The sequence below is a fragment of the Brachycentrus maculatus genome, unplaced genomic scaffold (assembly GCF_059751285.1).
Source record: "Brachycentrus maculatus isolate JH-2025_06_01 unplaced genomic scaffold, ASM5975128v1 h1tg000185l, whole genome shotgun sequence".
In the NCBI taxonomy this organism is placed as follows: domain Eukaryota; kingdom Metazoa; phylum Arthropoda; class Insecta; order Trichoptera; family Brachycentridae; genus Brachycentrus; species Brachycentrus maculatus.
This window is the reverse complement of record NW_028280936.1, coordinates 1,133,072-1,157,366: the sequence shown is the minus strand read 5'-3', so window position 1 is coordinate 1,157,366 and position 24,295 is coordinate 1,133,072. Positions and strand designations below refer to the sequence as shown.

The window sequence follows — 24,295 nt, the reverse complement described above, 5'->3', positions numbered from 1 at the left end:
GTCACTCTGCGAATAATAATATTTTATTGAACAAATAAAGAAAAACTATCAAAATTACAATATCATTTTTCTTTCTCGTGTAAAATGAGTACTTGGTTTTCCTCTGGTCAATCGTATACAACTACTAGGTAGGTACTCCTTAATTTTATCGAAGCGTTTGATTATCGACCGCTTATTCTTATTGTTTTAATCGGTACTTACCTATTTACTTACTGAGTGATATCGCTATCAATATTGGAATTTTTCATTATTTACACATCGATACAATCATTCGAGCGGAGTTGATACGTGAGTCTATAAATTAATAAAGCGGCTAAGCCACTCGTATACATCGTGCTAATATCGCAGTACCTACCAGATCGCATTCGTACTATGTAGTACTACTCACACTCGGACTAGTTGGCATTGGAGCTCTGCAGTTTCTGGATCGGGAAGAGCAGATATTCCCGTCAGCCATGTGGGGATCGCCGGACGTTACTTCGATGTTTCCCACTCGAGAACTCTTTATCTCTGACTGTTTATTTTGAATGTAATCTAGACGAGCCGATTAACTCGTCATTTTCAATTAACACACCATGCATATCGCTGCATCCTTCAGATTATTGACAGTTAACTAACGAAACTGAGTCAAACGACACTATAACGATGGTGAAAAGTGTAACGGACTTGAGAGTTGTGGCGTGCGGAGTGATATTGTGCGCGCTCCTGTCGGCTGCGGACGAGGGAAACTCGCCCGAGACAGAAATAACCACCGTCTCACATCTCTTCTTGGACAGAATATTCAACAAGTATGGGGATAAAGGGATTATGACATTCGAGGTGAGGACGGTGATCTCAAACTATTTACTTCCAGATATCGATATTTCCGCGTCAAAACAAAATATGACGAAAAACATTCAAACGCTGGAAAAATCTACACCATCGGGATTTTCGTAGAAAAATATCGTTAAATATAATCAAAACATGTTATTTTTATTATTTCGCCATTCATTTTGTGGTAAAACATTATGAATTTGTAAATGAAAACACTTGTTTTTTACAACTTAAGTTATATTTATTTTAGCGACTAGTTTCGGAAGCTATGATGCTTCCATCTTCGGGTCTGATTATAAACATTTATAATATAAGTTTATATTCAGACCCGAATATAGAAGCATCTTTAGCTTCCGAAACTAGTCATTAAAATAAATATATCTCAAGTGGTAAAAAAACAATTTTTTTCATTTACAATTTCATAATAGAACCATGTAATGTGAAAATTTTGTCTTTACTAAATATTCGAACCATTAAAATAAATATTGGAATTAAAAAAGAAAATTAAAATTCATATTTATTAATTAATTTTTATATTACAACATAATAAAAATGAAAATGGTATTTTCTGACATTTCTCATGTGTGTGATTATAATATAGGATTCGGACCTCACATACTAATATAAGAGTCTCTGCTTAGTAAAAAAAAGCTTCTTAACATCTCACCAATAGATGTCTCTAGTGAAGTTCTAGTGATTCAAGAACAAGGTTTCTAAATTGGTTTATATATATAGAACTTCCAAGAATTTGAGTAGTGTGGTTGTCAATAATGGGTAGAATTGGTGAAGTGATCACTTAAACCAGCCTATGACGGTCGTCAGCCCCGTAAATGCCCAGAATTTAATATTCTTCTTCATCTTTGATGAGATGTCAAAAAATAAAATAAATTTTTAATTTACACGCGTACTTCAGCTAGGCCCAATTACAGAGTATACGAGTAATGCCTTATTTAAAACAAAAGTAAAATTCGACAAAAAAAGTTAAAGAACTACAGGTAAATAATTTTAGTGCCGTCATTTTATACCCCAGACGTGGACAGCTGTCAATACGTAGGCAGTTCTCGTCTGAACTAAGGGACGCGTACTTGACTTTGTAGGATGCAAAGGAAGTGACAGAAGAGTTTATGAACTCCATACGATGCACATAGGGGGCGGATATGGATTTAAGCAAGTTAATGTAATATATCAATATATAGTCTAGTTTTAACTAGCTGTCCTTTTTTTCTATATTGAAGTATACAGGGCCGGATCTTGGTTCACATGGTACGAGCGCCAAAGCACTTGCTTACAAGAGAAGGAAGAATTTTATTATCGTATTTTACAAACATATTTATTCATGTCCCTTTTCAATGACTGAGCGCTAGATTTCTTTATATCCAGCGCTGGGGGTAGATAATTTTTAAATGGCAACTATACATATAAAACATTTTTCATGCCATGCACCTATTGCTGTTAATGGATTGTCGTTCCATGGTTAGTATAGGGGACTCGTTTATAGGTTCAAGCGCACTCCACCACAGCTTGATTCCTATTTTGAATAACGGGACGCTTAGGCCTACGATAATAGCAGGAAAATAAAATAGGTACCTATCTCAACTTGATATGAATAATCTATGTATTGTTCTTTTTTATATGAAAGAAGATGGAAGAAAGAAGATGAGCATCACCGGTAGCACAATATTGACATATCATCTGAAGGGTGAATAATCCAGTGTCCGATATAATAAATTGATTAATATTGAAAACAGACAGAAAATATAATTATGTTTTACTTAGTAAATACCACTATTTCACTTACTAACACCGTATGTGTTTGAAAATGAAAATGAAATCATACGGTGTTTGAAAATGATGCCGAATGCATCGAAACACGAGTCACAGAAGATTTTAAGAAATAATGGTATTTACTAAGTAAAACTTAAATTAAAAATGGATAGATTTTACCACAAAGTGACTGCCGAATCAATTAATGAAAAACAAAAATTATATGTTTTAAGAATACCGATATTTCCCTTCTTTGAAAGAAATTGTTATCAATCATGAAAATTAATTGAAATGTTCGTATAAAAAATATGATTATTTTTTATTTACTAAACGATAAGGTATATTTACTATTGCCACCAGATAATTAAGCAACAAAGATAGGAAAGATTTTCAATGCTTGATTAAAATGTATAACATGTTCAAATCACTCCTTATCGATAGTAAACTATTCAGTCTAAACAAAATCTGTGAATAGTTTTGGATTTATTTTGTATTTCAAACTACCAACAGCCAACAGATTTAAAAAAAATATTATTGGTGCTTGGTGAATTGTTTTACAAAACATTCACACCCTTCCTTGCATCAATGTAAGAATAATTATTTTGAGGTTGTTAGTATTATCCATACTTCTAAAATTAAGTACGTTATTCATTTTAACAACAAAAATATTTTCATTACTTGATTCGGCAGTCACATTGTGGCAATGAAATCAGTCCATTTATTACATCAGTTTTACTTGGTAAATACCACTTTGTATTTCTTAAATCATTGTGACACATGTTTCAATGCATTCCGCATCATTTTCAAAAAACCGTATTTTGAAACACCATGTTGTAATGCATCGAAACACGAGTCACAATAAATTTTAAGAAATAGTAGAAATAGAAACAAATATATTATTGGAGAACGTATTCCTTCTCATCTTCTCCGGCGGCGTGTATAGACCTAAAAAGCTTTGAAGACCTGAGACAGGACCTCAATTTTACATAAAAAAATAGTTTTCTACATTTTATTTGCAGATTTAATCAAATTTATTAAAATATTCTCCTTTACTTTTAGCCGATAAATTTATGAAAGTAAGTCAGTAAGCAATTTTTTTTAATTGCCGCTTTTTTATTAAATAGCAATAATAAATATATCGTCAGCTTAATCCTTCTTCTTATTCTTCTTTTTCTAGATCCTAAGGATCTGTTTGTGCCTCCGCTTGTAGCTCTTGGGAAGTTGACTCCCAGCTGTCTTTCCACCTTTTTGGAGGTCTGCCTGGGGTTCTGCGTCCTTCAGGGATTCCTTGAAGGGCGATACGTGGAAGTCTATCATCTGACATTCTGTTAACATGATCATTCCGGTATCGCCTTCGTTGTCGTCCCCACCTCACGATATCCTCCGTCTTACATATGCTCCGGATGTAGCTTAATCCTCAAAGTATTTAATTCCATGTGGACCTGTACAGAAGGGAATTAAATCAGTATAATTTTATAATAAAACGTAATTTATCGGTTCCAAAAATTCACTTTATTGTATCCATATACACACAACAAAGTGTATTTTTAAAATCGATGATGACGATTACGATTGATGGTTGTCACATTGTAAATATTATTACTCCCTTTTGTCTAGAAATTCCAGACGGAGTTAGATACTGAAGGGATTATGCCGGCGATAAAGAAAAGGTTTAGTTTTTTTTTTAATCATTGACATTGGACTATGAGATTACATTGTGAAGTTAATGTAAATGAAATGTTGATGATAGATAGCCTTGACTGTGAGTGGACCCTTTTACATTCTATTTTGTAATCACCTATCGCGAAATCTAAATTTAATAGATTTATATTATCCACTGACACTTCGTGATGGAATTGCATTTTTAATTTATTATTAGATTAAAACCAATATTTTTAGCTTTTCCACTTTTTTATTTGACCAGCGACCGGGTTTCGTCGTTACCGACATCATCAGACTGGTCTGATGATGTCGGTAACGACGAAACCCGGTCGCTGGTCAAATAAAAAAGTGGAAAAGCTAAAAATATTGGTTTTAATCTAATAATAAATTAAATCTAAATTTATTTTATTTATAACATTAATTACATCTCAAGATATATTATAAAAAAATAAATATTACTGTAATTTTATGCAACAAAATAATAATTTACAGATATTTTATTACAGAAATACTTTATTTATTGAAAAGGTGGGTACATTAAATGAAGAAACAACATTCATTATACCATAATCTACGCTTTTTTTAAACACCTGTTTTAAGTTATATTTAACTAATATATAACTAAAAATAAGTGTTTTAAAAAAAATCTAGTGTCCTATCGAACTTGAAAAAGGAACATAATGATGTTGCATTACATTATTTTTTGATTCGGCATTAACTTTATGGAATGACATATTATAAGTGTCCATTATTTTTTTTAATAAACACTTGTATAATACAACTTATTGAGTTTTATTTCATTACACACGACTGTTTTCGTTATACAGGTGTTTTTTTTTTTTTTTTAATTTAAAATACTTTTGCATTATCACAATATGCAGTACCTACATAACGTATATATGTATGTTCGTACAAATATGTATGTTTCAAATGTTATTTTATTATGTACGTTTAAAAAAAATCAATTAAAAATAATAAACAATCAATTGATTTGACGAAATATTTTTGACAGATTTATAAGTTGGAGTTAAATGTATTGTTAATGACAGAAAAGTGTACATTTCTCATTAATCCTCATAGAAAATTATTCTAAACAATGTTTATTTTTAGGGGTTTGAGCATCTGCTGTACAGTTTGGGCCTTGGTGGAGAATTATTTCATGATCCTCATGAACTAGCCCTTCACAGGGTAAATGGGACATTTACACAAATTCACGATCCTAATCACAGGCACAAACGTCATGCGCACGATGATACTCAAGGTAACACTTGATTCTCTATTTTTTACAAATTTATGTAGCCTGTGCCAAAAGCACTATCATATTTTTAACAGTGAAAAAGAAAGAAAAAAAAACAATTTTGATAATAGATTTATATTATGCACTGACACTTCGTGATGGAATTGCATTTTTAATATATTATTAGATTAAAACCAATATTTTTAGCTTTTCCACTTTATTTTTATTTGACCAGCGACCGGGTTTCGTCGTTACCGACATCATCAGACTGATGTCAGACCAGTCTGATGATGTCGGTAACGACTAAACCCGGTCGCTGGTCAAATAAAAATAAAGTGGAAAAGCTAAAAATATTGGTTTTAATCTAATAATATATTAACAATTTTGATAGTTGAACTACGTTGCTTTTGCACTTCAGTCTGCCTGTAAATGTCGAGGGAGCAAATCTTCGAAACTTGTGTTAGATAAGTCATATATGAAATGGGTGAGGACTAGGATCGAGAAGTATGTATGTTAGATAAGTCATATATGAAATGGGTGAGGACTAGGATCGAGAAGTACGTATGTTAGATAAGTCATATGTGAAATGAGTGACGACTAGGGTCAAGAAGTATGGATGTTAGATAAGTCATTATGAAATGGGTGAGGACTTGGGTCAAGAAGTATGTTAGATAAGTTATATATGAAATGGGTGTGGACTAGGGTCAAGAACATGTTAGATAAGTCATATGTAAAATGAGTGTGGACGAGGGCGCCGAACAAAATCTTAAATGAGATCACGACTTGAAGAAAACATTTATATACTGACACACAAAGCTGATGTAGTAAAAGCATAGTTTTATAATAATATATTTAAAAATTAAATAAAAATAGCAGATATGCATAAGTTTTCTTTTAAAATTGACATTAGTTATTAAATAAATTAAGATTTATAATTTCATTGTTTGTACGCCAATTTTGTCCGCCTCCGTAGTGTAATGGTCAGCACGCTCGGCTACCGTTCTGGAGGTCCCGGGTTCGATTCCCAGGGGGGGGTCAAATAAATATAAGTGATTTTTTCACTGTAATATTTATTCAATATTACCCTGGACTGATACCTGAAGCGGAGGGCTGATCACCTTTCCTTCATGTGTAAACGATCAAGATAACACTGCGTTTATATGAAGCAGTGCCCTATGCACCATTGGGGTGCGGATAAGGGTTTTATATATATATATAATTTCATTGTACCTACTTTGTAAATGTTTTGATCACTCTATTTAGTGGAGAATCATCACGTAATAATATTATAGCTGTAATCTTCGACTGTTTTTCAATATTTTTTTTAACGTAACATAAACGTAATTCTAGTTCTATTTAACATTTATTGTATTTGTCAATATCGTATGATGTAAAATTAATTAAGAAAACTATTATTATTATTTTCCTTATAAGTTTTATGCCCCAAAACAATGAATAATTAACGGTTTCTCTTTTAAATCATGAAGAAAAAAATGATAAGCTAGGTTTTATCACTAAACAAAAAAAACGCACACATTACAAGATATTTTTAATGTTTTTGACCCTGAAATGCTAAATTTTATAACTAATCTTTATCTAAATTTACAATGTAATCATTACTTATCATTTTCTATCCCTAACCTTCGGAAATATTAATAGATAGGTTTTTGCAAATAATCTCACTGTAAATCTTATGATATAAGTATATTTTGTACGAAAATATGTGAAGATGTGGTCACAAGAGACGATGTAAACAAGTCAAGTATTGTTATCTAAACACCTACCTACGTATCCCGATTGCTTTAACGAAGGTAAATGAATATTTCCTGTGATATGACGCCAAAGTCCACATCGACTACCAAAACGGCCAATATTGCTGTTATTGGATAAACCAAATATATTTCATAAACATCTACCGTTCTGCATAACACTACATTTTAAATATGTACTGTACAATTTGTATCAAGTTATTTTTGTATTGAAGAGATTCTCTTTGCTTATGTTTTCTATATCAGTTATTTAGTAACTTTTCGCATGTTATTTTTCATTTAATTTCAGACCGACAACCTAAATTGTGGCAGTGTATGACGCCGTACGATATCCTAGAAGTATATGGATTTGAAAATAAATCAGGAATCATCAAAATCGAGCCTATTTCGTTTATGAATTTGTGTCCAGCGCTCGTGTACCAACTCGATCAAAAGACATGTTTCCATACAGAACCGTCAGAAATCGAGCTGAAGGATAAATATTTAGGTTCGTGGAAATATTACAAAACTATTTATTTTGATTAGATAATCTTTCGGTTTTTACACAAACAGTATTTTACATTTAGGAATTCTAGTATTCATGACCAATGGGTCTAAAAAAGGGAGAAAATAATTTTATAAAAGCTTTGGAATTGATAGCAATAATAAGTACGTGTAATAAAAATAAATAGCCTATATTACGTACAAGACTACATGCATAATTCATTCCCTAATGATTTTCTGTTCACGGTGGTGGCTAAAATGGTCACAAAATAGGTATCTACAAAATCCTACGACCATATTAGTCGCACCGCAACCTTGTTTACATAACTATTCATAAAAAATCTCCATTTTCAGGATGGATATATGCAAGTTTGACAGTTTTCCTTATCAGTGCTACTGGTCTTCTCGGAGTGGCTGTAATGCCGATGGTGCATTCCGTCATATTCAACCAAATTCTTCACTTCTTGGTAGCATTAGCTATCGGAACATTATGCGGAGACGCCTTGCTGCACCTACTACCTCACGCCCTTTTGGTTAAGGGAAATGAAAAAGAAGATCATTCCATACCAATTTTTAAATGCGGTTTAACACTCATAACTATCCTATTATTTTATTCCCTGGAAACAGTAATGAGAATAGCTACTGGAAAACCTGCCCATGGGCACACACATTCAAAAATCGATGTGAAACACGATTTTGATGAAGTCGAATTACACGAAATGATGCCGAGACCAGTGAAAAAAATAAAGCGACCCATGACGCCTGTAGCTTTAATGGTTATCTTGGGAGATGGTCTGCATAACTTGACAGACGGTTTGGCAATAGGTGCTGCTTTTAGTACTGATCCTGTCACCGGGTTCGCTACAGCACTCGCTGTATTCTGCCATGAACTTCCACACGAGCTGGGAGACTTCGCCGTATTGATAAAATCAGGAATGACTATCAAAAAGGCCCTGTGCTACAACGTTCTGTCTTCTATTTTGAGTTTTATCGGGATGGCTATCGGCCTTTGGCTGGCGGAGGATCACCATTCTGCGTCACAATGGATTTACGCGGCAACTGCAGGGACGTTTCTCTACATAGCTCTAGCTGATTTAATTCCAGAAATAAGCGGACACGGAAGTGGAACTTTGTTAGATTTCACTTTAGCCTTTTTAGGGATAGTTTTAGGTGGAATTTTAATGTTAAGTATTGCTTTATATGAACATAAGTTAATTTATTTATTTGATCCAGCAATGTGATATTGTAAGTACCTAGGTCTACTGTAAAAAATAATCTGTAGAATATAATATTAATATGATATTTTTTTAATGTATTTATGAAGAATTTATTATTAATTGTGATTGTTATTAAGTGGATAAAAATATTTAAATATTTTAAGTATTTTAAAACAAACTTGATTATTAAAATTTATTTCTCAAAAATTGGTTAACATGTTTTTATTTTACGTTTATATTAAATACAAAATGGTTAAGATTTATACCAACTGTAGGTATTTCAATTATTAATCAGATAGTGCGTGTGCTATTTTTTTTTTCTTAATTACATTAGTATTATTTGATGACAAAATAAGTAAGGCTCAGGAATCAGTACCAGATAAGAAGTTAATAGGAAAAGGGAAAGGATCCCTAAAAAGGTTATATGGCAGACAGATAGAGTTCTTAGGATTCATACGTTTCTTGAATGATATATGCAAGTATGCACGTTTTTTGTTTATATGTGCAGGTAATTTATTTCAATATCTAGCATTCTGGACAGAAAAGGAATAAATCAATTAAGAATCTTATGGTAAAAGGAAAAATTGAAAGTGTTCCCTCGTGAGAAGAGAGACGAGATGTATAAATACGAATGGTAGGTGATAATAATTACTGAGAATGGTTGGTGCGAGTATAAAATTACGCATTTTTTTTTTTACTTCATTTTTTTTTAAATTTGTGTTCAAAATGTGAAAACGAACAAGTATCTACAAAGTAAAAAAAATTATAGAAGTGATTTTTTCATTATAATATTTATTTAATACTACCGTAAACCTGGGTTGGGACTTCTTGGTTTTGGTAATTAATTAACTACGCATTGTATATAACTTTAAAAATACTTTTGAATTTTCAATTCAAACGACTTTTGAAACTGGTTATCGTTTAATATTTTCGGGAAGTCGGTGCTGAGTAAGCGAAAAGTAAATTAATAATTTTTTTAAACCAAATCTACACTACAAAGATAATTTGTTAACTTCCGTATGGAATTCCAACCCTGTTATCTGATGCACAAGACTGGACATATCGCCTACATCAAATTAATGATCAAGTTTTCGCAGCATTGGTTCGATGCTCTGTACACTTTATAATGTTCATATGCACGAGTTAGAAGTAAAGTGTAATAGTTTCAGGTTACACCTGAATAAATACTGATTTAAAAAAACAAATAAATTTGTTACGCTAGGGGCTATTAATCGCATCCTTGGATAATATGTACATACATATAATCATACTTCAATCACACTAAAATTTGTAACTTTCAAAACTTAAATTTATTTGAAATGGTCAAATAAGTATATTTTTGTTTATTTTATTTAAAAACCACAAAATTTTTAATAAAAATGCTTACATAATCCACCTGGCTTTAAAAAAAACAACATAGTTTTCATGAACCTTTCATGTAAGGGTAAGGGAATCAAGTTGATTACATTATATTTTGATCGCTTTTGTTCGGTACGTAAATAATGACATTTTATTGTACTGGCAACACTTTGGTCGGTCCTTGCCTACTGTCAAAAGAAGTGTCGTATTGACGTTTTGTCGCTTTGAAATAAAATGATCATTTTCCTTTTGGAGACACAATAAATCAACAGTTATTGATTTTATTACTTGAAACATGTTCCGATTTATCGTAAGCTCTTTATTTGTTTTTAACCTTAAATGATTATTTTATTTTATAATGAAATATGTTTTTTATATTATAAACTATAATATTTCATTGATTGTTAATGAGACTTTTATTAACTCTTTGTTCCGATTACAATATTAGATTACTATTGTCGCAGGAGTACATTTTATTTTCACGATTTTTCATTATTATCATTCTGAAAATGGGTGAAATATATGAAAGGAAAAGATTTTATTAATATTTTATGATAAAACATTAATTTAAATAACAATTGAGTTTTGTGATCCTTGAAGTTGTTCCCAATATTTTCAACCCGTTTTGAAGGACAATATTGATGTGACTAAGTAAAAATATATTTATATTTGATTATTATATAACCTAACCTCAAACCATACAAAAGAGTAATGTCATGATGATGTTGCTGATCTTGAAATGCCTCGTTATATGTAGCTTATTGCTCATCTTAAATATATCTCTAGGCTCCATATATTTATTTCATATAATAATTATTATTTGACTTTTTCAGTTTACATTTGGAGGAGGCATTTATACCGGACTTTACTTGGCACAGAACCATGAGGTGATATTAAATTTCCATACTATATTGATATGCCAAACATTAAGTGCTATAATGGAAAAAAAATGTATGACTAAACATGATTCAGTGAAATATCATTTCAAAGTATTTGAATTAAAACAATAACTCCTATGTCTACTCCTTAACGGGTTAATGGTCAATATTTGATTGCATTCGGCAATATTTGTAGTACATAGTGGAAATGGATTCAAAGTACATAACTGGAACAGGAGTTTCATATTTCAAGAAAAATATACTACATTTCTTTTGTCATTATTATTGAAATGATTTTAGAATGTTCAAACGAAAATAGCACTTTTCAGACACAGTTTATTAATTTGTATGCATGTCAGTAACTTTTTATTCATTCTAGCCTACATTCGTTTGCAAATAAAGACAGAACTTTAAAAATTCATTACATTTATTTATTTTTCAAAACATATTACATACATAAGTTATATATAAAATATTCCCGATGACTAATTTCTATTTCTCATTTTGGGACATGGGATTAAGGTTAACAAACTGACTAAGGTTAACAAAAAGACTGAACACAAATAATAAAGTTACAATTTTTTTTTTTTAAATAACAAAAACTAATACATGGCAAAATATAAAAGCAATAAACAGGTATAATAAATAGGCAAAAGAGGCATATTTAAAAGAAATAAATGAGAAAACTAATGTATAAACATATTAAGAGTATCAAAAAACCTTAAAGGTGAGGACTGACGGGAGCATTTCGTCGTAACGTAATATTCGCGGCGAGCATACGACTTCAGACTCGGAACGGGCGGCGAGCAGCTCAGCTCACTATACTGAAACAAATGCTCGCATCGTAATGTAACACGTTACGATGCGTGCATTTGTTGAGCATTTTGCAAATGACTCCGGTCAGTCCCCACCTTAAAGCATTTTAATTATTTTACGAAGAAAAATCTATTATTTTTCTCCACTAAAACTATTATTTACAGTGTAATAATAACTATTTTTTTATTTTTAATTGTTTAGGTCCCTAAAGTGGATGACCCTGGAAAAATCGTGGAAAAACTAAAAGAGTTTGTGGATGCACAAATGAATAAAGCTGGTGATAAAAAGAAAGGCGACTAATTCCAAGATTTTTTCGCAAACGGCGTTTAGATAATAGGATTACACTATTTTGTTATGATTAATTGAAATGCATTTTAATTTGTAAATAATAATGTTTTATTAGTATACATAATAAATACAATGCTCCTTAAATATGAACTATTACAACATCGACATTCCTCCACCCATGAATTCCAGTCTTGTCTGCGGCTCCACGAAGAACAGCCAGTCACTGGAGTGGGTCGGTAGCAACCCCATACTCTGACACTTGTACAGGGCCAGTAGAATATTAACTATATTACCGATGAAGTAAACAAACTTCTGACCAATGGCGTGGGACCCTTCTATCATTTTAAATGTTCCCTGGGTAGTAAATAGGGCCTTAAATGGTCTCACAATCAGCATTCCAACCATCATGATAGGGAATATAGAGATGGAGTTTCCAGCCATGTACATGATGAACAAGTTCATCGGGACCTGCTTCAACGGGCCCAGAGCAACATCCCACAACTTTTTTAATATGAGATGATTGGCATCATTTTCTTTCATTATTTCGATCTGGTTTTGTACTACTGTGGGGTTGTATCCAGGAGGCGATGGTAAATCCGCACTGCCAGCTTTACCCCTTAAAATAAAAAGACTTGTGATGTAAATAACTGGTGTTCATTCATTTAAAAATTCTTTATTAATTGTTAAAAACTCTCACTTTTCAGCAAGTGTTTTCGCAGATAAAATGAACAAATCGTTATTATTAAGCACAGTACAAACATAAGCAATTACTGAAAATAATTGTTTATTAGAAATATATTATTTTACAAAAAAATTGGCTAGACTGACAAAAATTGTGCTGTATTTTCTTTATTATAATATTTTTTTATAAGTGTTCAAACATTCAAATTTGGGGTGTATCTTATATTAACACGTTGAACGCCATGGGGAGCACTGGTGACCTCGCCTGTGTAGGACCGCAGTATCATGGGGGGGCACCAGTGTATTCAAAATGTTTTAACTATGGAACCCATCTTAAAATTAAAATAGCTATATTATATTACTGAAATACATAAATTTCCAAATACTTTTTTTTGTGAATTTCAGAATTGGCGTTTAACGTGTTAACTACCTAAAATGCAACATTTATTCGTGATTGCTGCAGAAGTATAATCGAGTTGATTTGAAAGTAGTGATTACAAACGCTTCCGTTTGTATACGGATTGTCAAAAACATATATTCCACTCAAAATACAAACTGGAGGGCGTATTGGGTGTGCCAACTCTAATGCTATTATCACCTATGTTTACATATTTAGCAATAGCATTTCGAGCAACCATTTCGTATCACACAAAATCGTGTAAAAGAGTTTCATACGCAAAATGGATATAATCATCATATCCTGTCAAGAACTGAATGAAGAAAATGACATAAATATTTTTGTGATATCACATTTTGAGGCATAATTAATATAAACATACGTATAAGTAATCGAAAGATGAATAAACACCAAAGAAAATTAACAATAGAACATAAATATTACTAGCATAAGAAAAGAAGAAAAAATATACCTCTGATTGAAATCTAATGCCCATTTGAATTTACGGTTCGCTGCTTTGACTGATGTCATTTTCAGAATAGTAAAAACGTTCTTCAAATTACTTATAACTAAAAATATATAACGCGACGATCAAATTCCTACATTCAATTTGACATTTCGTGTAATTTTGACAGACTCTGACCAATCATAGACAAGGGAACAAATAGAAAATATAGAATCATCCTCATAAAATTATTGATCTTTTTTACATACTGGCAACAAAAAATTTACCTTACCTAGCGACATCTGTACAATAGACATAACTTTTATTTGCGCGGTGTTTTTTAAAGTGAGATTTTCAATCTATGTTTGAGTCGAGTATAATCGAAATGAATAGTGATTTCATTTGAATACTAGTTTCTTCGAACACTTTTTTGTTAGATCATTCAGACAGTGCAAATAAATCAAATGAGATTTGTATTTTACAGCATAAAATTTATTATTATATTTAAAAACATATACATCTTATGTAAATTCTATTTTCAGGTAACCCTCTGCGACTTGTGTTTGAAAAATTGTATCAAAGTAAGACAGAAGTGGTACCACGATACTAACTACGGGATCACTATGATTATTATTAATACATTCATATAAACTTAAAAATAAACTCTCAACACAAGATTTGTGTGGCACGTATATCTGAGGAACGATGGACGAAAAAGGGGCTTGACTGGAGGCTCTAGAACAGGAGGCAGAAGCATGGATAGGCCCCAGACAAGGTGGTCTTAAAAAAGTGGCGGGCTTGCACTGGAAGAGAGTCGCGTCCAACAGAGAACTGTGAATGTCCAAGAGGGAGACCTGTATTCAATTATTGACACAAGAAGAAGGCTGAAGTAAGTACAATACTTTTGTAATACAAGTATTCGAGGATTACGCACTCTGTCTGAACATGTGTAAATCATAATAGAAAGTAAAGATTTTTAAGATAGAAATGTTTTATTAAGGTCTATAGTTATACAATAAATTTAAATATATTTAGGTATTATCGTATATAGTCTAAAAAGCTTAAATCCTTATTGTTTTATGAGACCTACAATTAATTGTTAAATTATACAAATCACTGTAAAAAATATGGATATGATAGTTCCAACGCAACACAGACTCACAATTTCATGGAAAATGTTTTAGATTTGTGTTGGTAAAAAAAAGTCATTGTAATCCTATGACGTTGTCATCACAGTCGATGATCTTGTAATTTTTTATATTGTTCCCCATCAAAGCATGACTGTCGCAAAACTCTGCAATCCTTTCGCACGCCTCTCTCAACATGAGTTCAGGAACAGTTAGGACGATTCGCATCATATTTGGATAGTTAAAACACTGAAACAAACAAAGAAACAATTTTGTAATGATGTAAATTTTAATATCATCGTATTCATTTGATGAGTTAAATCGGCTATCTTTTTTACTTTTCCAATGAATTTGAACAAAGCGAAAACAGAGACTCAAGGAAAAAATTGAGTATAGTTTTACATTATGGTTTGTATGGAGGTTGTACGTAGGTCTTGAGAATGAGCTATGATACAGAGGGAGATCATATCGCTCACTCCTTTCAAGAACGTCATAAATCAAAAAACTTGATTGTTCAGGAGAACTTTTTTAAAGTTAAAAAATATAATGCAATATATTAAAAATAAATATCAAGCCACTTATTAAACTTTTTACTGTGCAGCAAATCTTTTTAGGTAAAACCTGAAGGTTTTTTTTTCATTTGAAAAAAAAATTGTATGTTTAAAAAACTAATTAAACACTACATTTTCTTCAAAATTCAAAAACAACACTTTCTGCCCTGTAGCGGGTAAACATTAAGTTAAAATATGCCTCTTTGGCTGGGATTTAGTACATTTTCTGGGCATTCCCAAAACATGCACAACTGAAAATTGACGATTTTTGATTTATGACGTTCTTGAAAGGAGTGAGCGATATGGTCGCAGTGATATAAGGGATGCAAGATTCTTTTGCCTCATATTGATAAAAAAATAATAATAAAAAGGTTTTACAAAGGAAATTAATTACGGATTAAACTTTTAAAGGAGATGTTATAGTATTAAAATCCTTATTCACCTTTCCCGGCAGACAGAAGACAGACTGCTCCGATACAAGTTTCTCGACAAATTCCAAATCGTCCTTTATTCCTGGGAACAAGTCTATCTTAATTCCCACCATCATGTACATGGCTCCTTCTGGCATCATTGGGTTCAATCCTTTAACACGTTTTAGTGAGTCATATGCCAGTTTTGCTTGGAACTATAAATAAATATTAAATACTATAATCTCTTCGGTTTTTTACGACCCCTTGTTTGCCACAATATGCAGTACATTAATCGTAATTTCGTATGTCAACAATCAAATCTGCATTCGCAACAGTTGCAAATGCAGATTTGATTATTGTTACTGTTTGATGTTTAAATTTGAAACATGAATCAGAATAGACTACTATTAAAACAACAAAATAATTTGGTTTGGCGAATGTTTATAATTACGTAATATCATATTATTTAAAAATACATATTAGCTTAAAAATTATAACTTTCTTACGTAAGTTGCTAATACAAAAATTAAAGTCAGTTGGTACTAAATTCATAAAAGTGGGTTCCGGTTATTCATAAGATCCGCATCAGTGGATCGTATCATTAAGACCGGATCGATTGAGCAATGGATCTTTCGTCGAGTAAATCACGCCGGCGAAGGGGAATATTTTTTAACACAAATGAACGAAAGCCGACAAAAAAGGTCGTCAAGAATTTTTACCATCATGAAACCTTTTTTTTTGTAATCCAAAATCAGTTATTTAGTGTATAATTTTTTTTAATTAGTAACCCAATCGTACGTATCAGCACTCGTAGGTAAACGAGTTTAATAAAAATTGGGATCCGGTTCTCAATCAGTGTACACGAACGGATCATTAAGATTCCGAACGATCCACGTCAAGTTGACGCTGTTTGATTCTCACAATCTCTAAAAGCTAAAGGATTTTTTTTTTAAATTTTCGTTGTTTTTTTTTTAATTTTGAATACAATTATTTTCGAATTTGTAAAACAATGATGCTCAAACATCCCATAGTTTCAATGTATAATCAAATATTATCCCATAGTTTCAATGTTTAATAGAATATTATTCGTTACTCCCATCTCATAGCTGTGCAGAGGAATATAATTAATATAATTTTACTCAATATTTGCTTACGTGGATAACGTTGATCACGTCCGTGTAAAATTTTTGTGGAGTATTTCTGAGGATATCCGGTAAAGCACCCTGGACTAATGTATTGCTCCCTATTATCTTTTGCGATAAATTACATAAACCACCCTTGACAGTGGCCGACAGAACATTATTCCGATCGTGAATTACAATCCATCCTATTCGCCAACCGGGAACCACAAATCTCTTGGTGATACCGCTGCACGACAGGACCGGGACGTCCCGGGATAGGGCTCCGAGTGGAAAGTATTTATGTCCCGGGAAAACCAGATGTTCGTATATTTCGTCCGCAATTATAGGCACGAAGTTTCTCGAAGCGACTGCGAGTATCTCTTCTAGATGCTCCTTGGGATAAACCGATCCACAGGGATTAGATGGATTTATTACCACAATCGCGGACGTCTTGTTATCAATTTTATTTTCTAAGTCCTTAATATCTACCCTCCATAGTTGATCTTCCTGAAAAATATTTATATTAATAGTATGTTATAAAAACAGATTGAAAAAACGACGATTAATTATTTATGGCAATTTTGTCATATTTTAATATTAATATAACATTATTTAGAGTTTTACATTTAAATATTGTATTTAACCCCCGAGGGATTGATAACCAATATATTTTGTATATCTCAAGAAAAACGAAAAAGTTTTTTTTTCAAAAGGAAGTATAAAAGTCTGATTATTCATAATTCATAAGGCTTTACAACCGGTCATTGGATGGTTTAAGTTATCATTTTATACACTGTGCAACATTCAGCATCCTGTCCATGATTGACCAACCATATTTACTTTAATATTGAAACTTAACATACATGAATATCTTTATATGATAAGGAATTACTTCTATGTGATCATTCAAATCAGGCACTGATAGGCAGTACACCATATAAATGCCCAAACTACCATATTCCCTTCTATATCTTAAACATAATATTTAAATATATTGGTGGATCTTTAAAAATTTTACGTACGAGAAGATTGTAATATTTAACTTGGATCCCGGATCCATCTGCCAAAGTTTTGTATATAGAGAATCCTGGCCTCGGGATAAGGATATTTTGTCCAGGAGTCGCAAGGGCTGTGATACACAGATCCAGGGCGTGAGAGCATCCGCTACAGATAATGACATCTTCAGGCTTCACGTGGCATTCGATCCCTTCGCCATCCTTAAAGCAGCTGTATTCCGCTACCGCCTCTCGTGACTCCTTGTACCCTGTGCACGGGGCATATCTATGCAGACAAATAAAATTAGTAATTCAGAGACGTTACTTCATTCGACGTCCTTTCATTCGATCCAGTACTTGAGTGTATGATATCGTAATAAGAAAATGCCCTTGAATTATTAATATAGAAAACATTTTAATAAATATTTATTCTAATTAACTATTACCAGCGTAACGATATTATAGATTAATTTTATGTAAATATTTCTAGCAAGTATTTCATATTATGTCAACTTATTGTGTGCTTGCATACGTTGTAAACCTTTTAGCTAATATAAGCAACCGCTCGCAATACGTGTGTATATACGAGTATAAAAAAGTTGAATATGAAATACACGCCTAACATTATTTTTTTAATGTTAGCTTTTAAAATACATACCCATTGAAATTAAGGGTGCTCAAGCTTTTTGTCACAGCATCCAATGTTTCTTGAGCAGGTTTAAGATATCCGAGAATAGTTGGGTCACCTAAAATAACACACTCGTATATTCAAATATCAATGTTTTACATTTGCATAATAATTATTTCCGAAAAACAGTCCTTTGTGAGTTTTTCGTAAGATTTTTAGAACCAAAGAATCTAAGTCCTAATACACATAAGGATTCATCTTGCAACGTGGATCATGCTGCCCTTGATAAAGAAACAAGATTATATACATTGTATTTGGCGAGAAACCACTGGAATTCAGTGGAAAACCGCCAATAACCTGTTTTACATTATTATAATTCAACTTTTTGTGATAGTGGTTTGAATTTTAATTATGATTTTACACCGCAATCGTCCGATAATATACAAACTAACCGTGGAGATGTTGCAAGAATTTACCCCATCAGTTTCTACATTAGAACAGCATTAGGATTTCATTAAAAATCACGTGGCGACCACTTTGTGACTGCATGCTAGCGATATTCAAACACAAATGAAATAATATTGGATACCAACTTATACTTTCCAATCCACACAGTATACTTGTTAAATAAATATATGATTATCTCCGCGTAATAAAATGAAATCGAGGCTGATTTACATACAACAAATAAATATTTTATTAATTTATGCGAATAACTTTGTAGCAAATGTGAAAACAAGTGGAAAACAAACAAACAAACAACGTTGACTTATTACGTCAAAAACAATTTAATTGTAATAACCCGTTTTGAAACTTTAAATAACATATTTTTTATACATAAGGTACGTTTTTGATACAAACATGTTATTATTTGAAATAATCTACTTCACATTATCAGTCAAATGTTTTTGAAAAATATTTTAAATTGTCAACATCTTTACAAGTTTTTTTGCACAAATTTCCTGTACCCATACACTTCCTTAATTACATTTTAACATTCTAGGTCACATTGTATTTTTTGTAGTGAAACGGAAGAGTTAAAAGGAAATTTAAAAAAAACAACAAAAAACTTTTTTTTGTTCTTTAGGAGATTTTATCCCGAATTCCCTCATTTTAATTTTTTAAACTATGAAAACCTAACTTATAATTAATTTTTCAAAACAGTATTTTTTTATTTAATTTTTCTACGATGTCTACTTAATCTGGAAAGAACTTCCATTGTCTAACGACCAAACTTTTAAAAGTTTGAACGTCATAAATTAAAGTGCGGTTTTACATAAATCTCGGAGGATTAAAAATATACATTTTTGAAAATATGAAGGCATGTACCGCAATTTAGCTTATAGGTTTAAACTAAGCCTATATCTCGTTCTCTAAATATTACCCACTATCCGAATCTCTAGTAACGTATGGAATAAACAGCTATGGTTTAATTTTAACTTACTTGAATTTGCGAAATTAAAAATAAAATAAAAACTTAAACCAAGTTTGTATAAACACAAAACTAGTACAGTATGTAAAATCAGACAAAAACAATAGCGATAAACCTATCCCGCATATGTATAAAATACTCATATGTATAAAATACCAGTCAAATACCATATTCATGGGAAAAGAACGAAGGATTGTATTGTACAATAATTATTTAACGAACTGTTATTTAAATATAATATAATTATATATATTTAATATAATTATATTTAAAGTACAATAAAATCAAATAAATAATGGGATAGGAGGATTCAACAATCGAGAAAAAGTATTTTTAAAACGAGAGAAGAATTTTATTTTTATTAACTATAATTAATAAATAATATATGCACATAAAATTATATAGCGTGTTACTAAGCTGTTATAAAAATATAAAAATTCAAGTTGTATGTAATTAAGGTAGATATCCCTGCTTCGTAACTACAACGGAAGAAATACTACTTTTGCCGTACATATGGAGAATTCGGCTAGCGAATAATTCGCACAACGAAGCACCTTGTAAAATAAATGTAAATTTCTACCTTATTTGTTCTTTAATTTTATATTATTGTAATAACTATTATTTGTATTTGATCACCATTCAAACCCGAATGGTGCATAGTGAAGGCAGGTCTTGCACTAAATATTCTTGGATATTCAGCGGCATACAGGTGACGTAAGCAAAAGAGTATAGAGTAACGGATATTACTGATGAAATAAAAAATGGACGAAAAACAACAGCACGGAAAGAAAAATAGCAGCAATTAAATATATTATTTTTATAGAAATATGAGATATGTCAAAACGTTTGCGGACAATCAGGCGCGTGATTTGGCGTACGAAATGTTTAGCTTAAAAAACTCATTCTTTATACCAAACTTTTGTTTTTAATTGTGATTTCCAGATGGTTATGAAAATGTGATTTTAATAAAATAAAAATAGCGTACATATAACTGTGCTTTGATCGTTATAATATTAACCAACGTTAGGATTTGAGGGTGATCATGCATTTTAACAAAAATTTGACAGTTTACTGATCTGTTGGAACGAACTTTATATGCGATTTTATAACTGTATACCGAAGATTGTAGATTTCTCTATAAAACGCAGAAAATTCTAAAAACGTTTGTATTTATTAAAGAGTTCGATGATTACAGATGAAGCAGTGCATGGATTTAACGAAATATACCATTAATTGTGTTGTTATATGTTTGGTCCAATTTTAATTTGAATTCATCCAGTTTCATTTCATTTCAAATATAAACTGTAATAAAAACATAAGTGATGAAAAGCTTTATACTAGGGTATAAGAATTATACAGCTACTAATATCGATTTTATATTTATCCATGAATAAAAAAATGTTCGTTGTATAGAACTAATGTTGATTATTATAAAATTAGTGTAGCTTTAGTAAATGATAGGTTTCGAACGTACCATCGCATTTTTTTTTTTAAATCTCAGAGAAGTGTATGATTATTTCTTTATATATTGATATTGTAGAAAATACTCGATCTAAAAGGTTAACAAATTAACATTTGAAGCGATTGCCGATAACAAATTATTATTTTATTGTTAAGCATCTGGAAAACTTCAATATAAAAAGTAGACAATAATATTTTTACTGCAATTGAATAGTTTAATTTAATTGAAAACTATGTTTGTCGTTTGTATGTCTTTGTAGGTTACTTATTAACGCATTTGGCTTTCGTGCTGAGGGTCCCACGTTCGATTAATTTAAATCGAGTGTTAAAATAAATACATTAGTGCTTTTTACACACAAGCATCGATTTAACATCACCCTTGACTAATATCTGAAACGCACACTGCTCATCTTGTCATCGTGTAATTATCAAGATAACACCGCTTCGATATGATGCTGGGGTCTATGTGAGAATAAATAGTAATTTTTTTAGTGGAATATAAAAATATTCGTATTTTCCTTATTTGCAAAAATACTTAAATTCAATATTATTTATTTCTGTGAGCCTAAACTGCTCATTATTAGACGTAGGTATCAAATTGTGATAGAGTGGGTTCGAACTAAGAAACTCTGACTCAGACAGTCACTCAGAGTCCACGACACTAACCACGGGACCACAACCCTAAACTTAATTATATACTAAATATAGTTAGGGTATACGTTACTAACCAATTGAAAGCGCGATCATAGGTTTGTCGGGGTGCGGCTCCACGCAGAGGCTATCCACAATCCTCCTGATGGGGTTGTGGGTGTTGAGAGCTGCGGTGGAGGCTATCACCTCCCAGCGGGTCTTGTTGCGCTCGCGAGACATCGACACGAGGCCCAAATTTGTACTTTTCTCTTGCCGAGGTGCCACTTCGCGAAGACTATCAGTAATGGGTCCACGGACGCCGCTGACCGCCGGTTTTGTTCAATATTCCGAGGCACCTTGGAAACTCGTTTGCGTCACATATTGACGCCATTGGTGGACCGCAACACACCTCCGGTATAGTCCGATGACAGGTATGCAGATTAGGATGGTGATGTGCTTGTTGTCAAAGGCATCTCGACAAAAACACCGGTGTTTATTGCAATTTAATTCCGAAAAGCCCGTTTCTTCTACGCGCAATTTCCTTGATATTGAAATTTAGCTACCTCATCTACGTATTTTGAGACGAAACCGAATAAATTATGCCAGAATAATAAGGTCAGGGCCGTTCCTAGGGATTGTACAGGAATAGTGACCCATTTCAAAAGCGAAAATTCAAATTTTGTAAGCCGATAATTCAATTAAAAAAATCTATCCTAAAAGAAATTGAACTTATTATTATAGTTTAGATCAACTAATGAAGTAGGTATTGTGTATAATCACCGCCCTAAGGCTTTGTCTCTATTCTCTATTGGCTAACCGTTCTAACCAACACCATAAGGACGACTTTAAAAGTTTAAACAGTCGTACAGTGCCACGTATATTTATGACACCAGCTTGTGCGAGTAAGAATATGGAACTTCAAGCTCCTAGGCATTGAATGCTTTTCTCCAATGAAATGTATAATTTTGATGACGCCTGGGAAGGTATTTTTCATCCCGATTAACAAAGGCAACTGGTTTTCTTAGTACGCAAAGTGATCGTCGCTCTTTCAAAGCGAAATAATCTAAATCGATATTTTAGTAGCGCATATAAACATTATTTATATAGAAGTTATCCTCAAAATTTCTATATAAGGAATGAACTTGTACTAAAGTTTAGGGGTGCACTTGATTCGCAGTAATCTTTATTTAAGAAAGTTTTGTAATAAATCGACATCCGCAACGTGGGACTCATATATTGTCAAAATACAAAAAACCTTTCAACGATATTACGATTTTTCAAGAATATATACTCGTACATACAACAACCTCATTATGACTCATATAACAACTCATTATTTGAAAAATTATTTTTAAAAAATATTATCGGGAGTCAATGTATGTACATATACACATTCTAAAGATTAACTGCCTCCCCTGTAAAATTTCCTTGCTTGCAGTTTGTTTCTGCAAATGGTGACGATATTTATGGGAATCTTAATTTTCTACTTGAGTTACATAAAATAGCGGACTCGTTAAAGAAATATTTACCTCGATAACTGCATTGCGCGTTGCAACAAGTCGTTATCAACCAAATTATATGCAAATTGACAACGATACACAATGTCAAATATCTTATTCAATTTAATGTTCAAATACAATGTATTGAAGTCTATAAATAAACAGCATATTATTTATTCTTTTTTGCTTAATCAAACTTCAAATATATTTAAGTAAATACGAAAATAGATTTTTAAAGCACGTGCATCTAATGATATTTTGCATTTAAAATAAACATTTTAAACTTCAAAATAGTGAATAATAATAAAATCACTGATTAATGTTCTCATAAGAATCGTCTTAGGGCGATTGTCCACTACACGGGATTTCACCGTCCGGCAGTCCGGTTTTGAAAAATGAAAACGACTACGACAGTATAGCGTGATCGAATTTACGCGCAACGTGTTCACGTTCACGTGCGCAACATGTACGGCTGTCCAAATATAAAACACAGTAAGGGACATTTTTTTGCATTTTTGGACTAAGTAGAGTCTACTTAGTCCATAAATGCAAAAAAAGCGTACTACAAAAAAATGTCCCTTACTGTGTTTTAAATTTGGACAGCCGTGTACTTTCAAAGAAAACCATTATTT

At 31.9% G+C, this 24,295-nt stretch overlaps 4 protein-coding genes across 4 annotated transcripts; 2 read left to right on the top strand and 2 right to left on the bottom strand.

Annotated features, from left to right (window-relative positions):
- Positions 1-269: 269 nt before the first annotated feature.
- On the top strand, positions 270-9,152 carry LOC148307932 (zinc transporter ZIP5-like). The gene is made up of 4 exons (XM_088262596.1): positions 270-819; positions 5,350-5,500; positions 7,535-7,732; positions 8,083-9,152. Exons 1-4 carry the CDS (start codon positions 646-648, stop codon positions 8,967-8,969), a joined length of 1,410 nt encoding a protein of 469 aa, XP_088118722.1. The 5' UTR covers positions 270-645; the 3' UTR covers positions 8,970-9,152.
- Positions 9,153-10,474: 1,322 nt separating this feature from the next.
- On the top strand, positions 10,475-12,430 carry LOC148307931 (uncharacterized). Its single transcript, XM_088262578.1, has 3 exons — positions 10,475-10,614; positions 11,138-11,191; positions 12,200-12,430. The coding sequence occupies exons 1-3, from the start codon at positions 10,600-10,602 to the stop codon at positions 12,296-12,298; spliced, it is 168 nt and encodes a 55-aa protein (XP_088118704.1). The 5' UTR covers positions 10,475-10,599; the 3' UTR covers positions 12,299-12,430.
- LOC148307930 (ER membrane protein complex subunit 4-like) lies at positions 11,592-14,024 on the bottom strand. Its single transcript, XM_088262576.1, has 2 exons — positions 13,837-14,024; positions 11,592-12,902 (listed from the first exon to the last, which is right to left on the bottom strand). Exons 1-2 carry the CDS (start codon positions 13,893-13,895, stop codon positions 12,440-12,442), a joined length of 522 nt encoding a protein of 173 aa, XP_088118702.1. The 5' UTR covers positions 13,896-14,024; the 3' UTR covers positions 11,592-12,439.
- Positions 14,025-14,782: 758 nt separating this feature from the next.
- On the bottom strand, positions 14,783-22,476 carry LOC148307929 (tyrosine aminotransferase-like). Its single transcript, XM_088262575.1, has 6 exons — positions 22,263-22,476; positions 18,672-18,759; positions 18,041-18,299; positions 17,052-17,525; positions 15,930-16,112; positions 14,783-15,185 (listed from the first exon to the last, which is right to left on the bottom strand). Exons 1-6 carry the CDS (start codon positions 22,402-22,404, stop codon positions 15,015-15,017), a joined length of 1,317 nt encoding a protein of 438 aa, XP_088118701.1. The 5' UTR covers positions 22,405-22,476; the 3' UTR covers positions 14,783-15,014.
- Between the last annotated feature and the right edge of the window lie 1,819 nt (positions 22,477-24,295).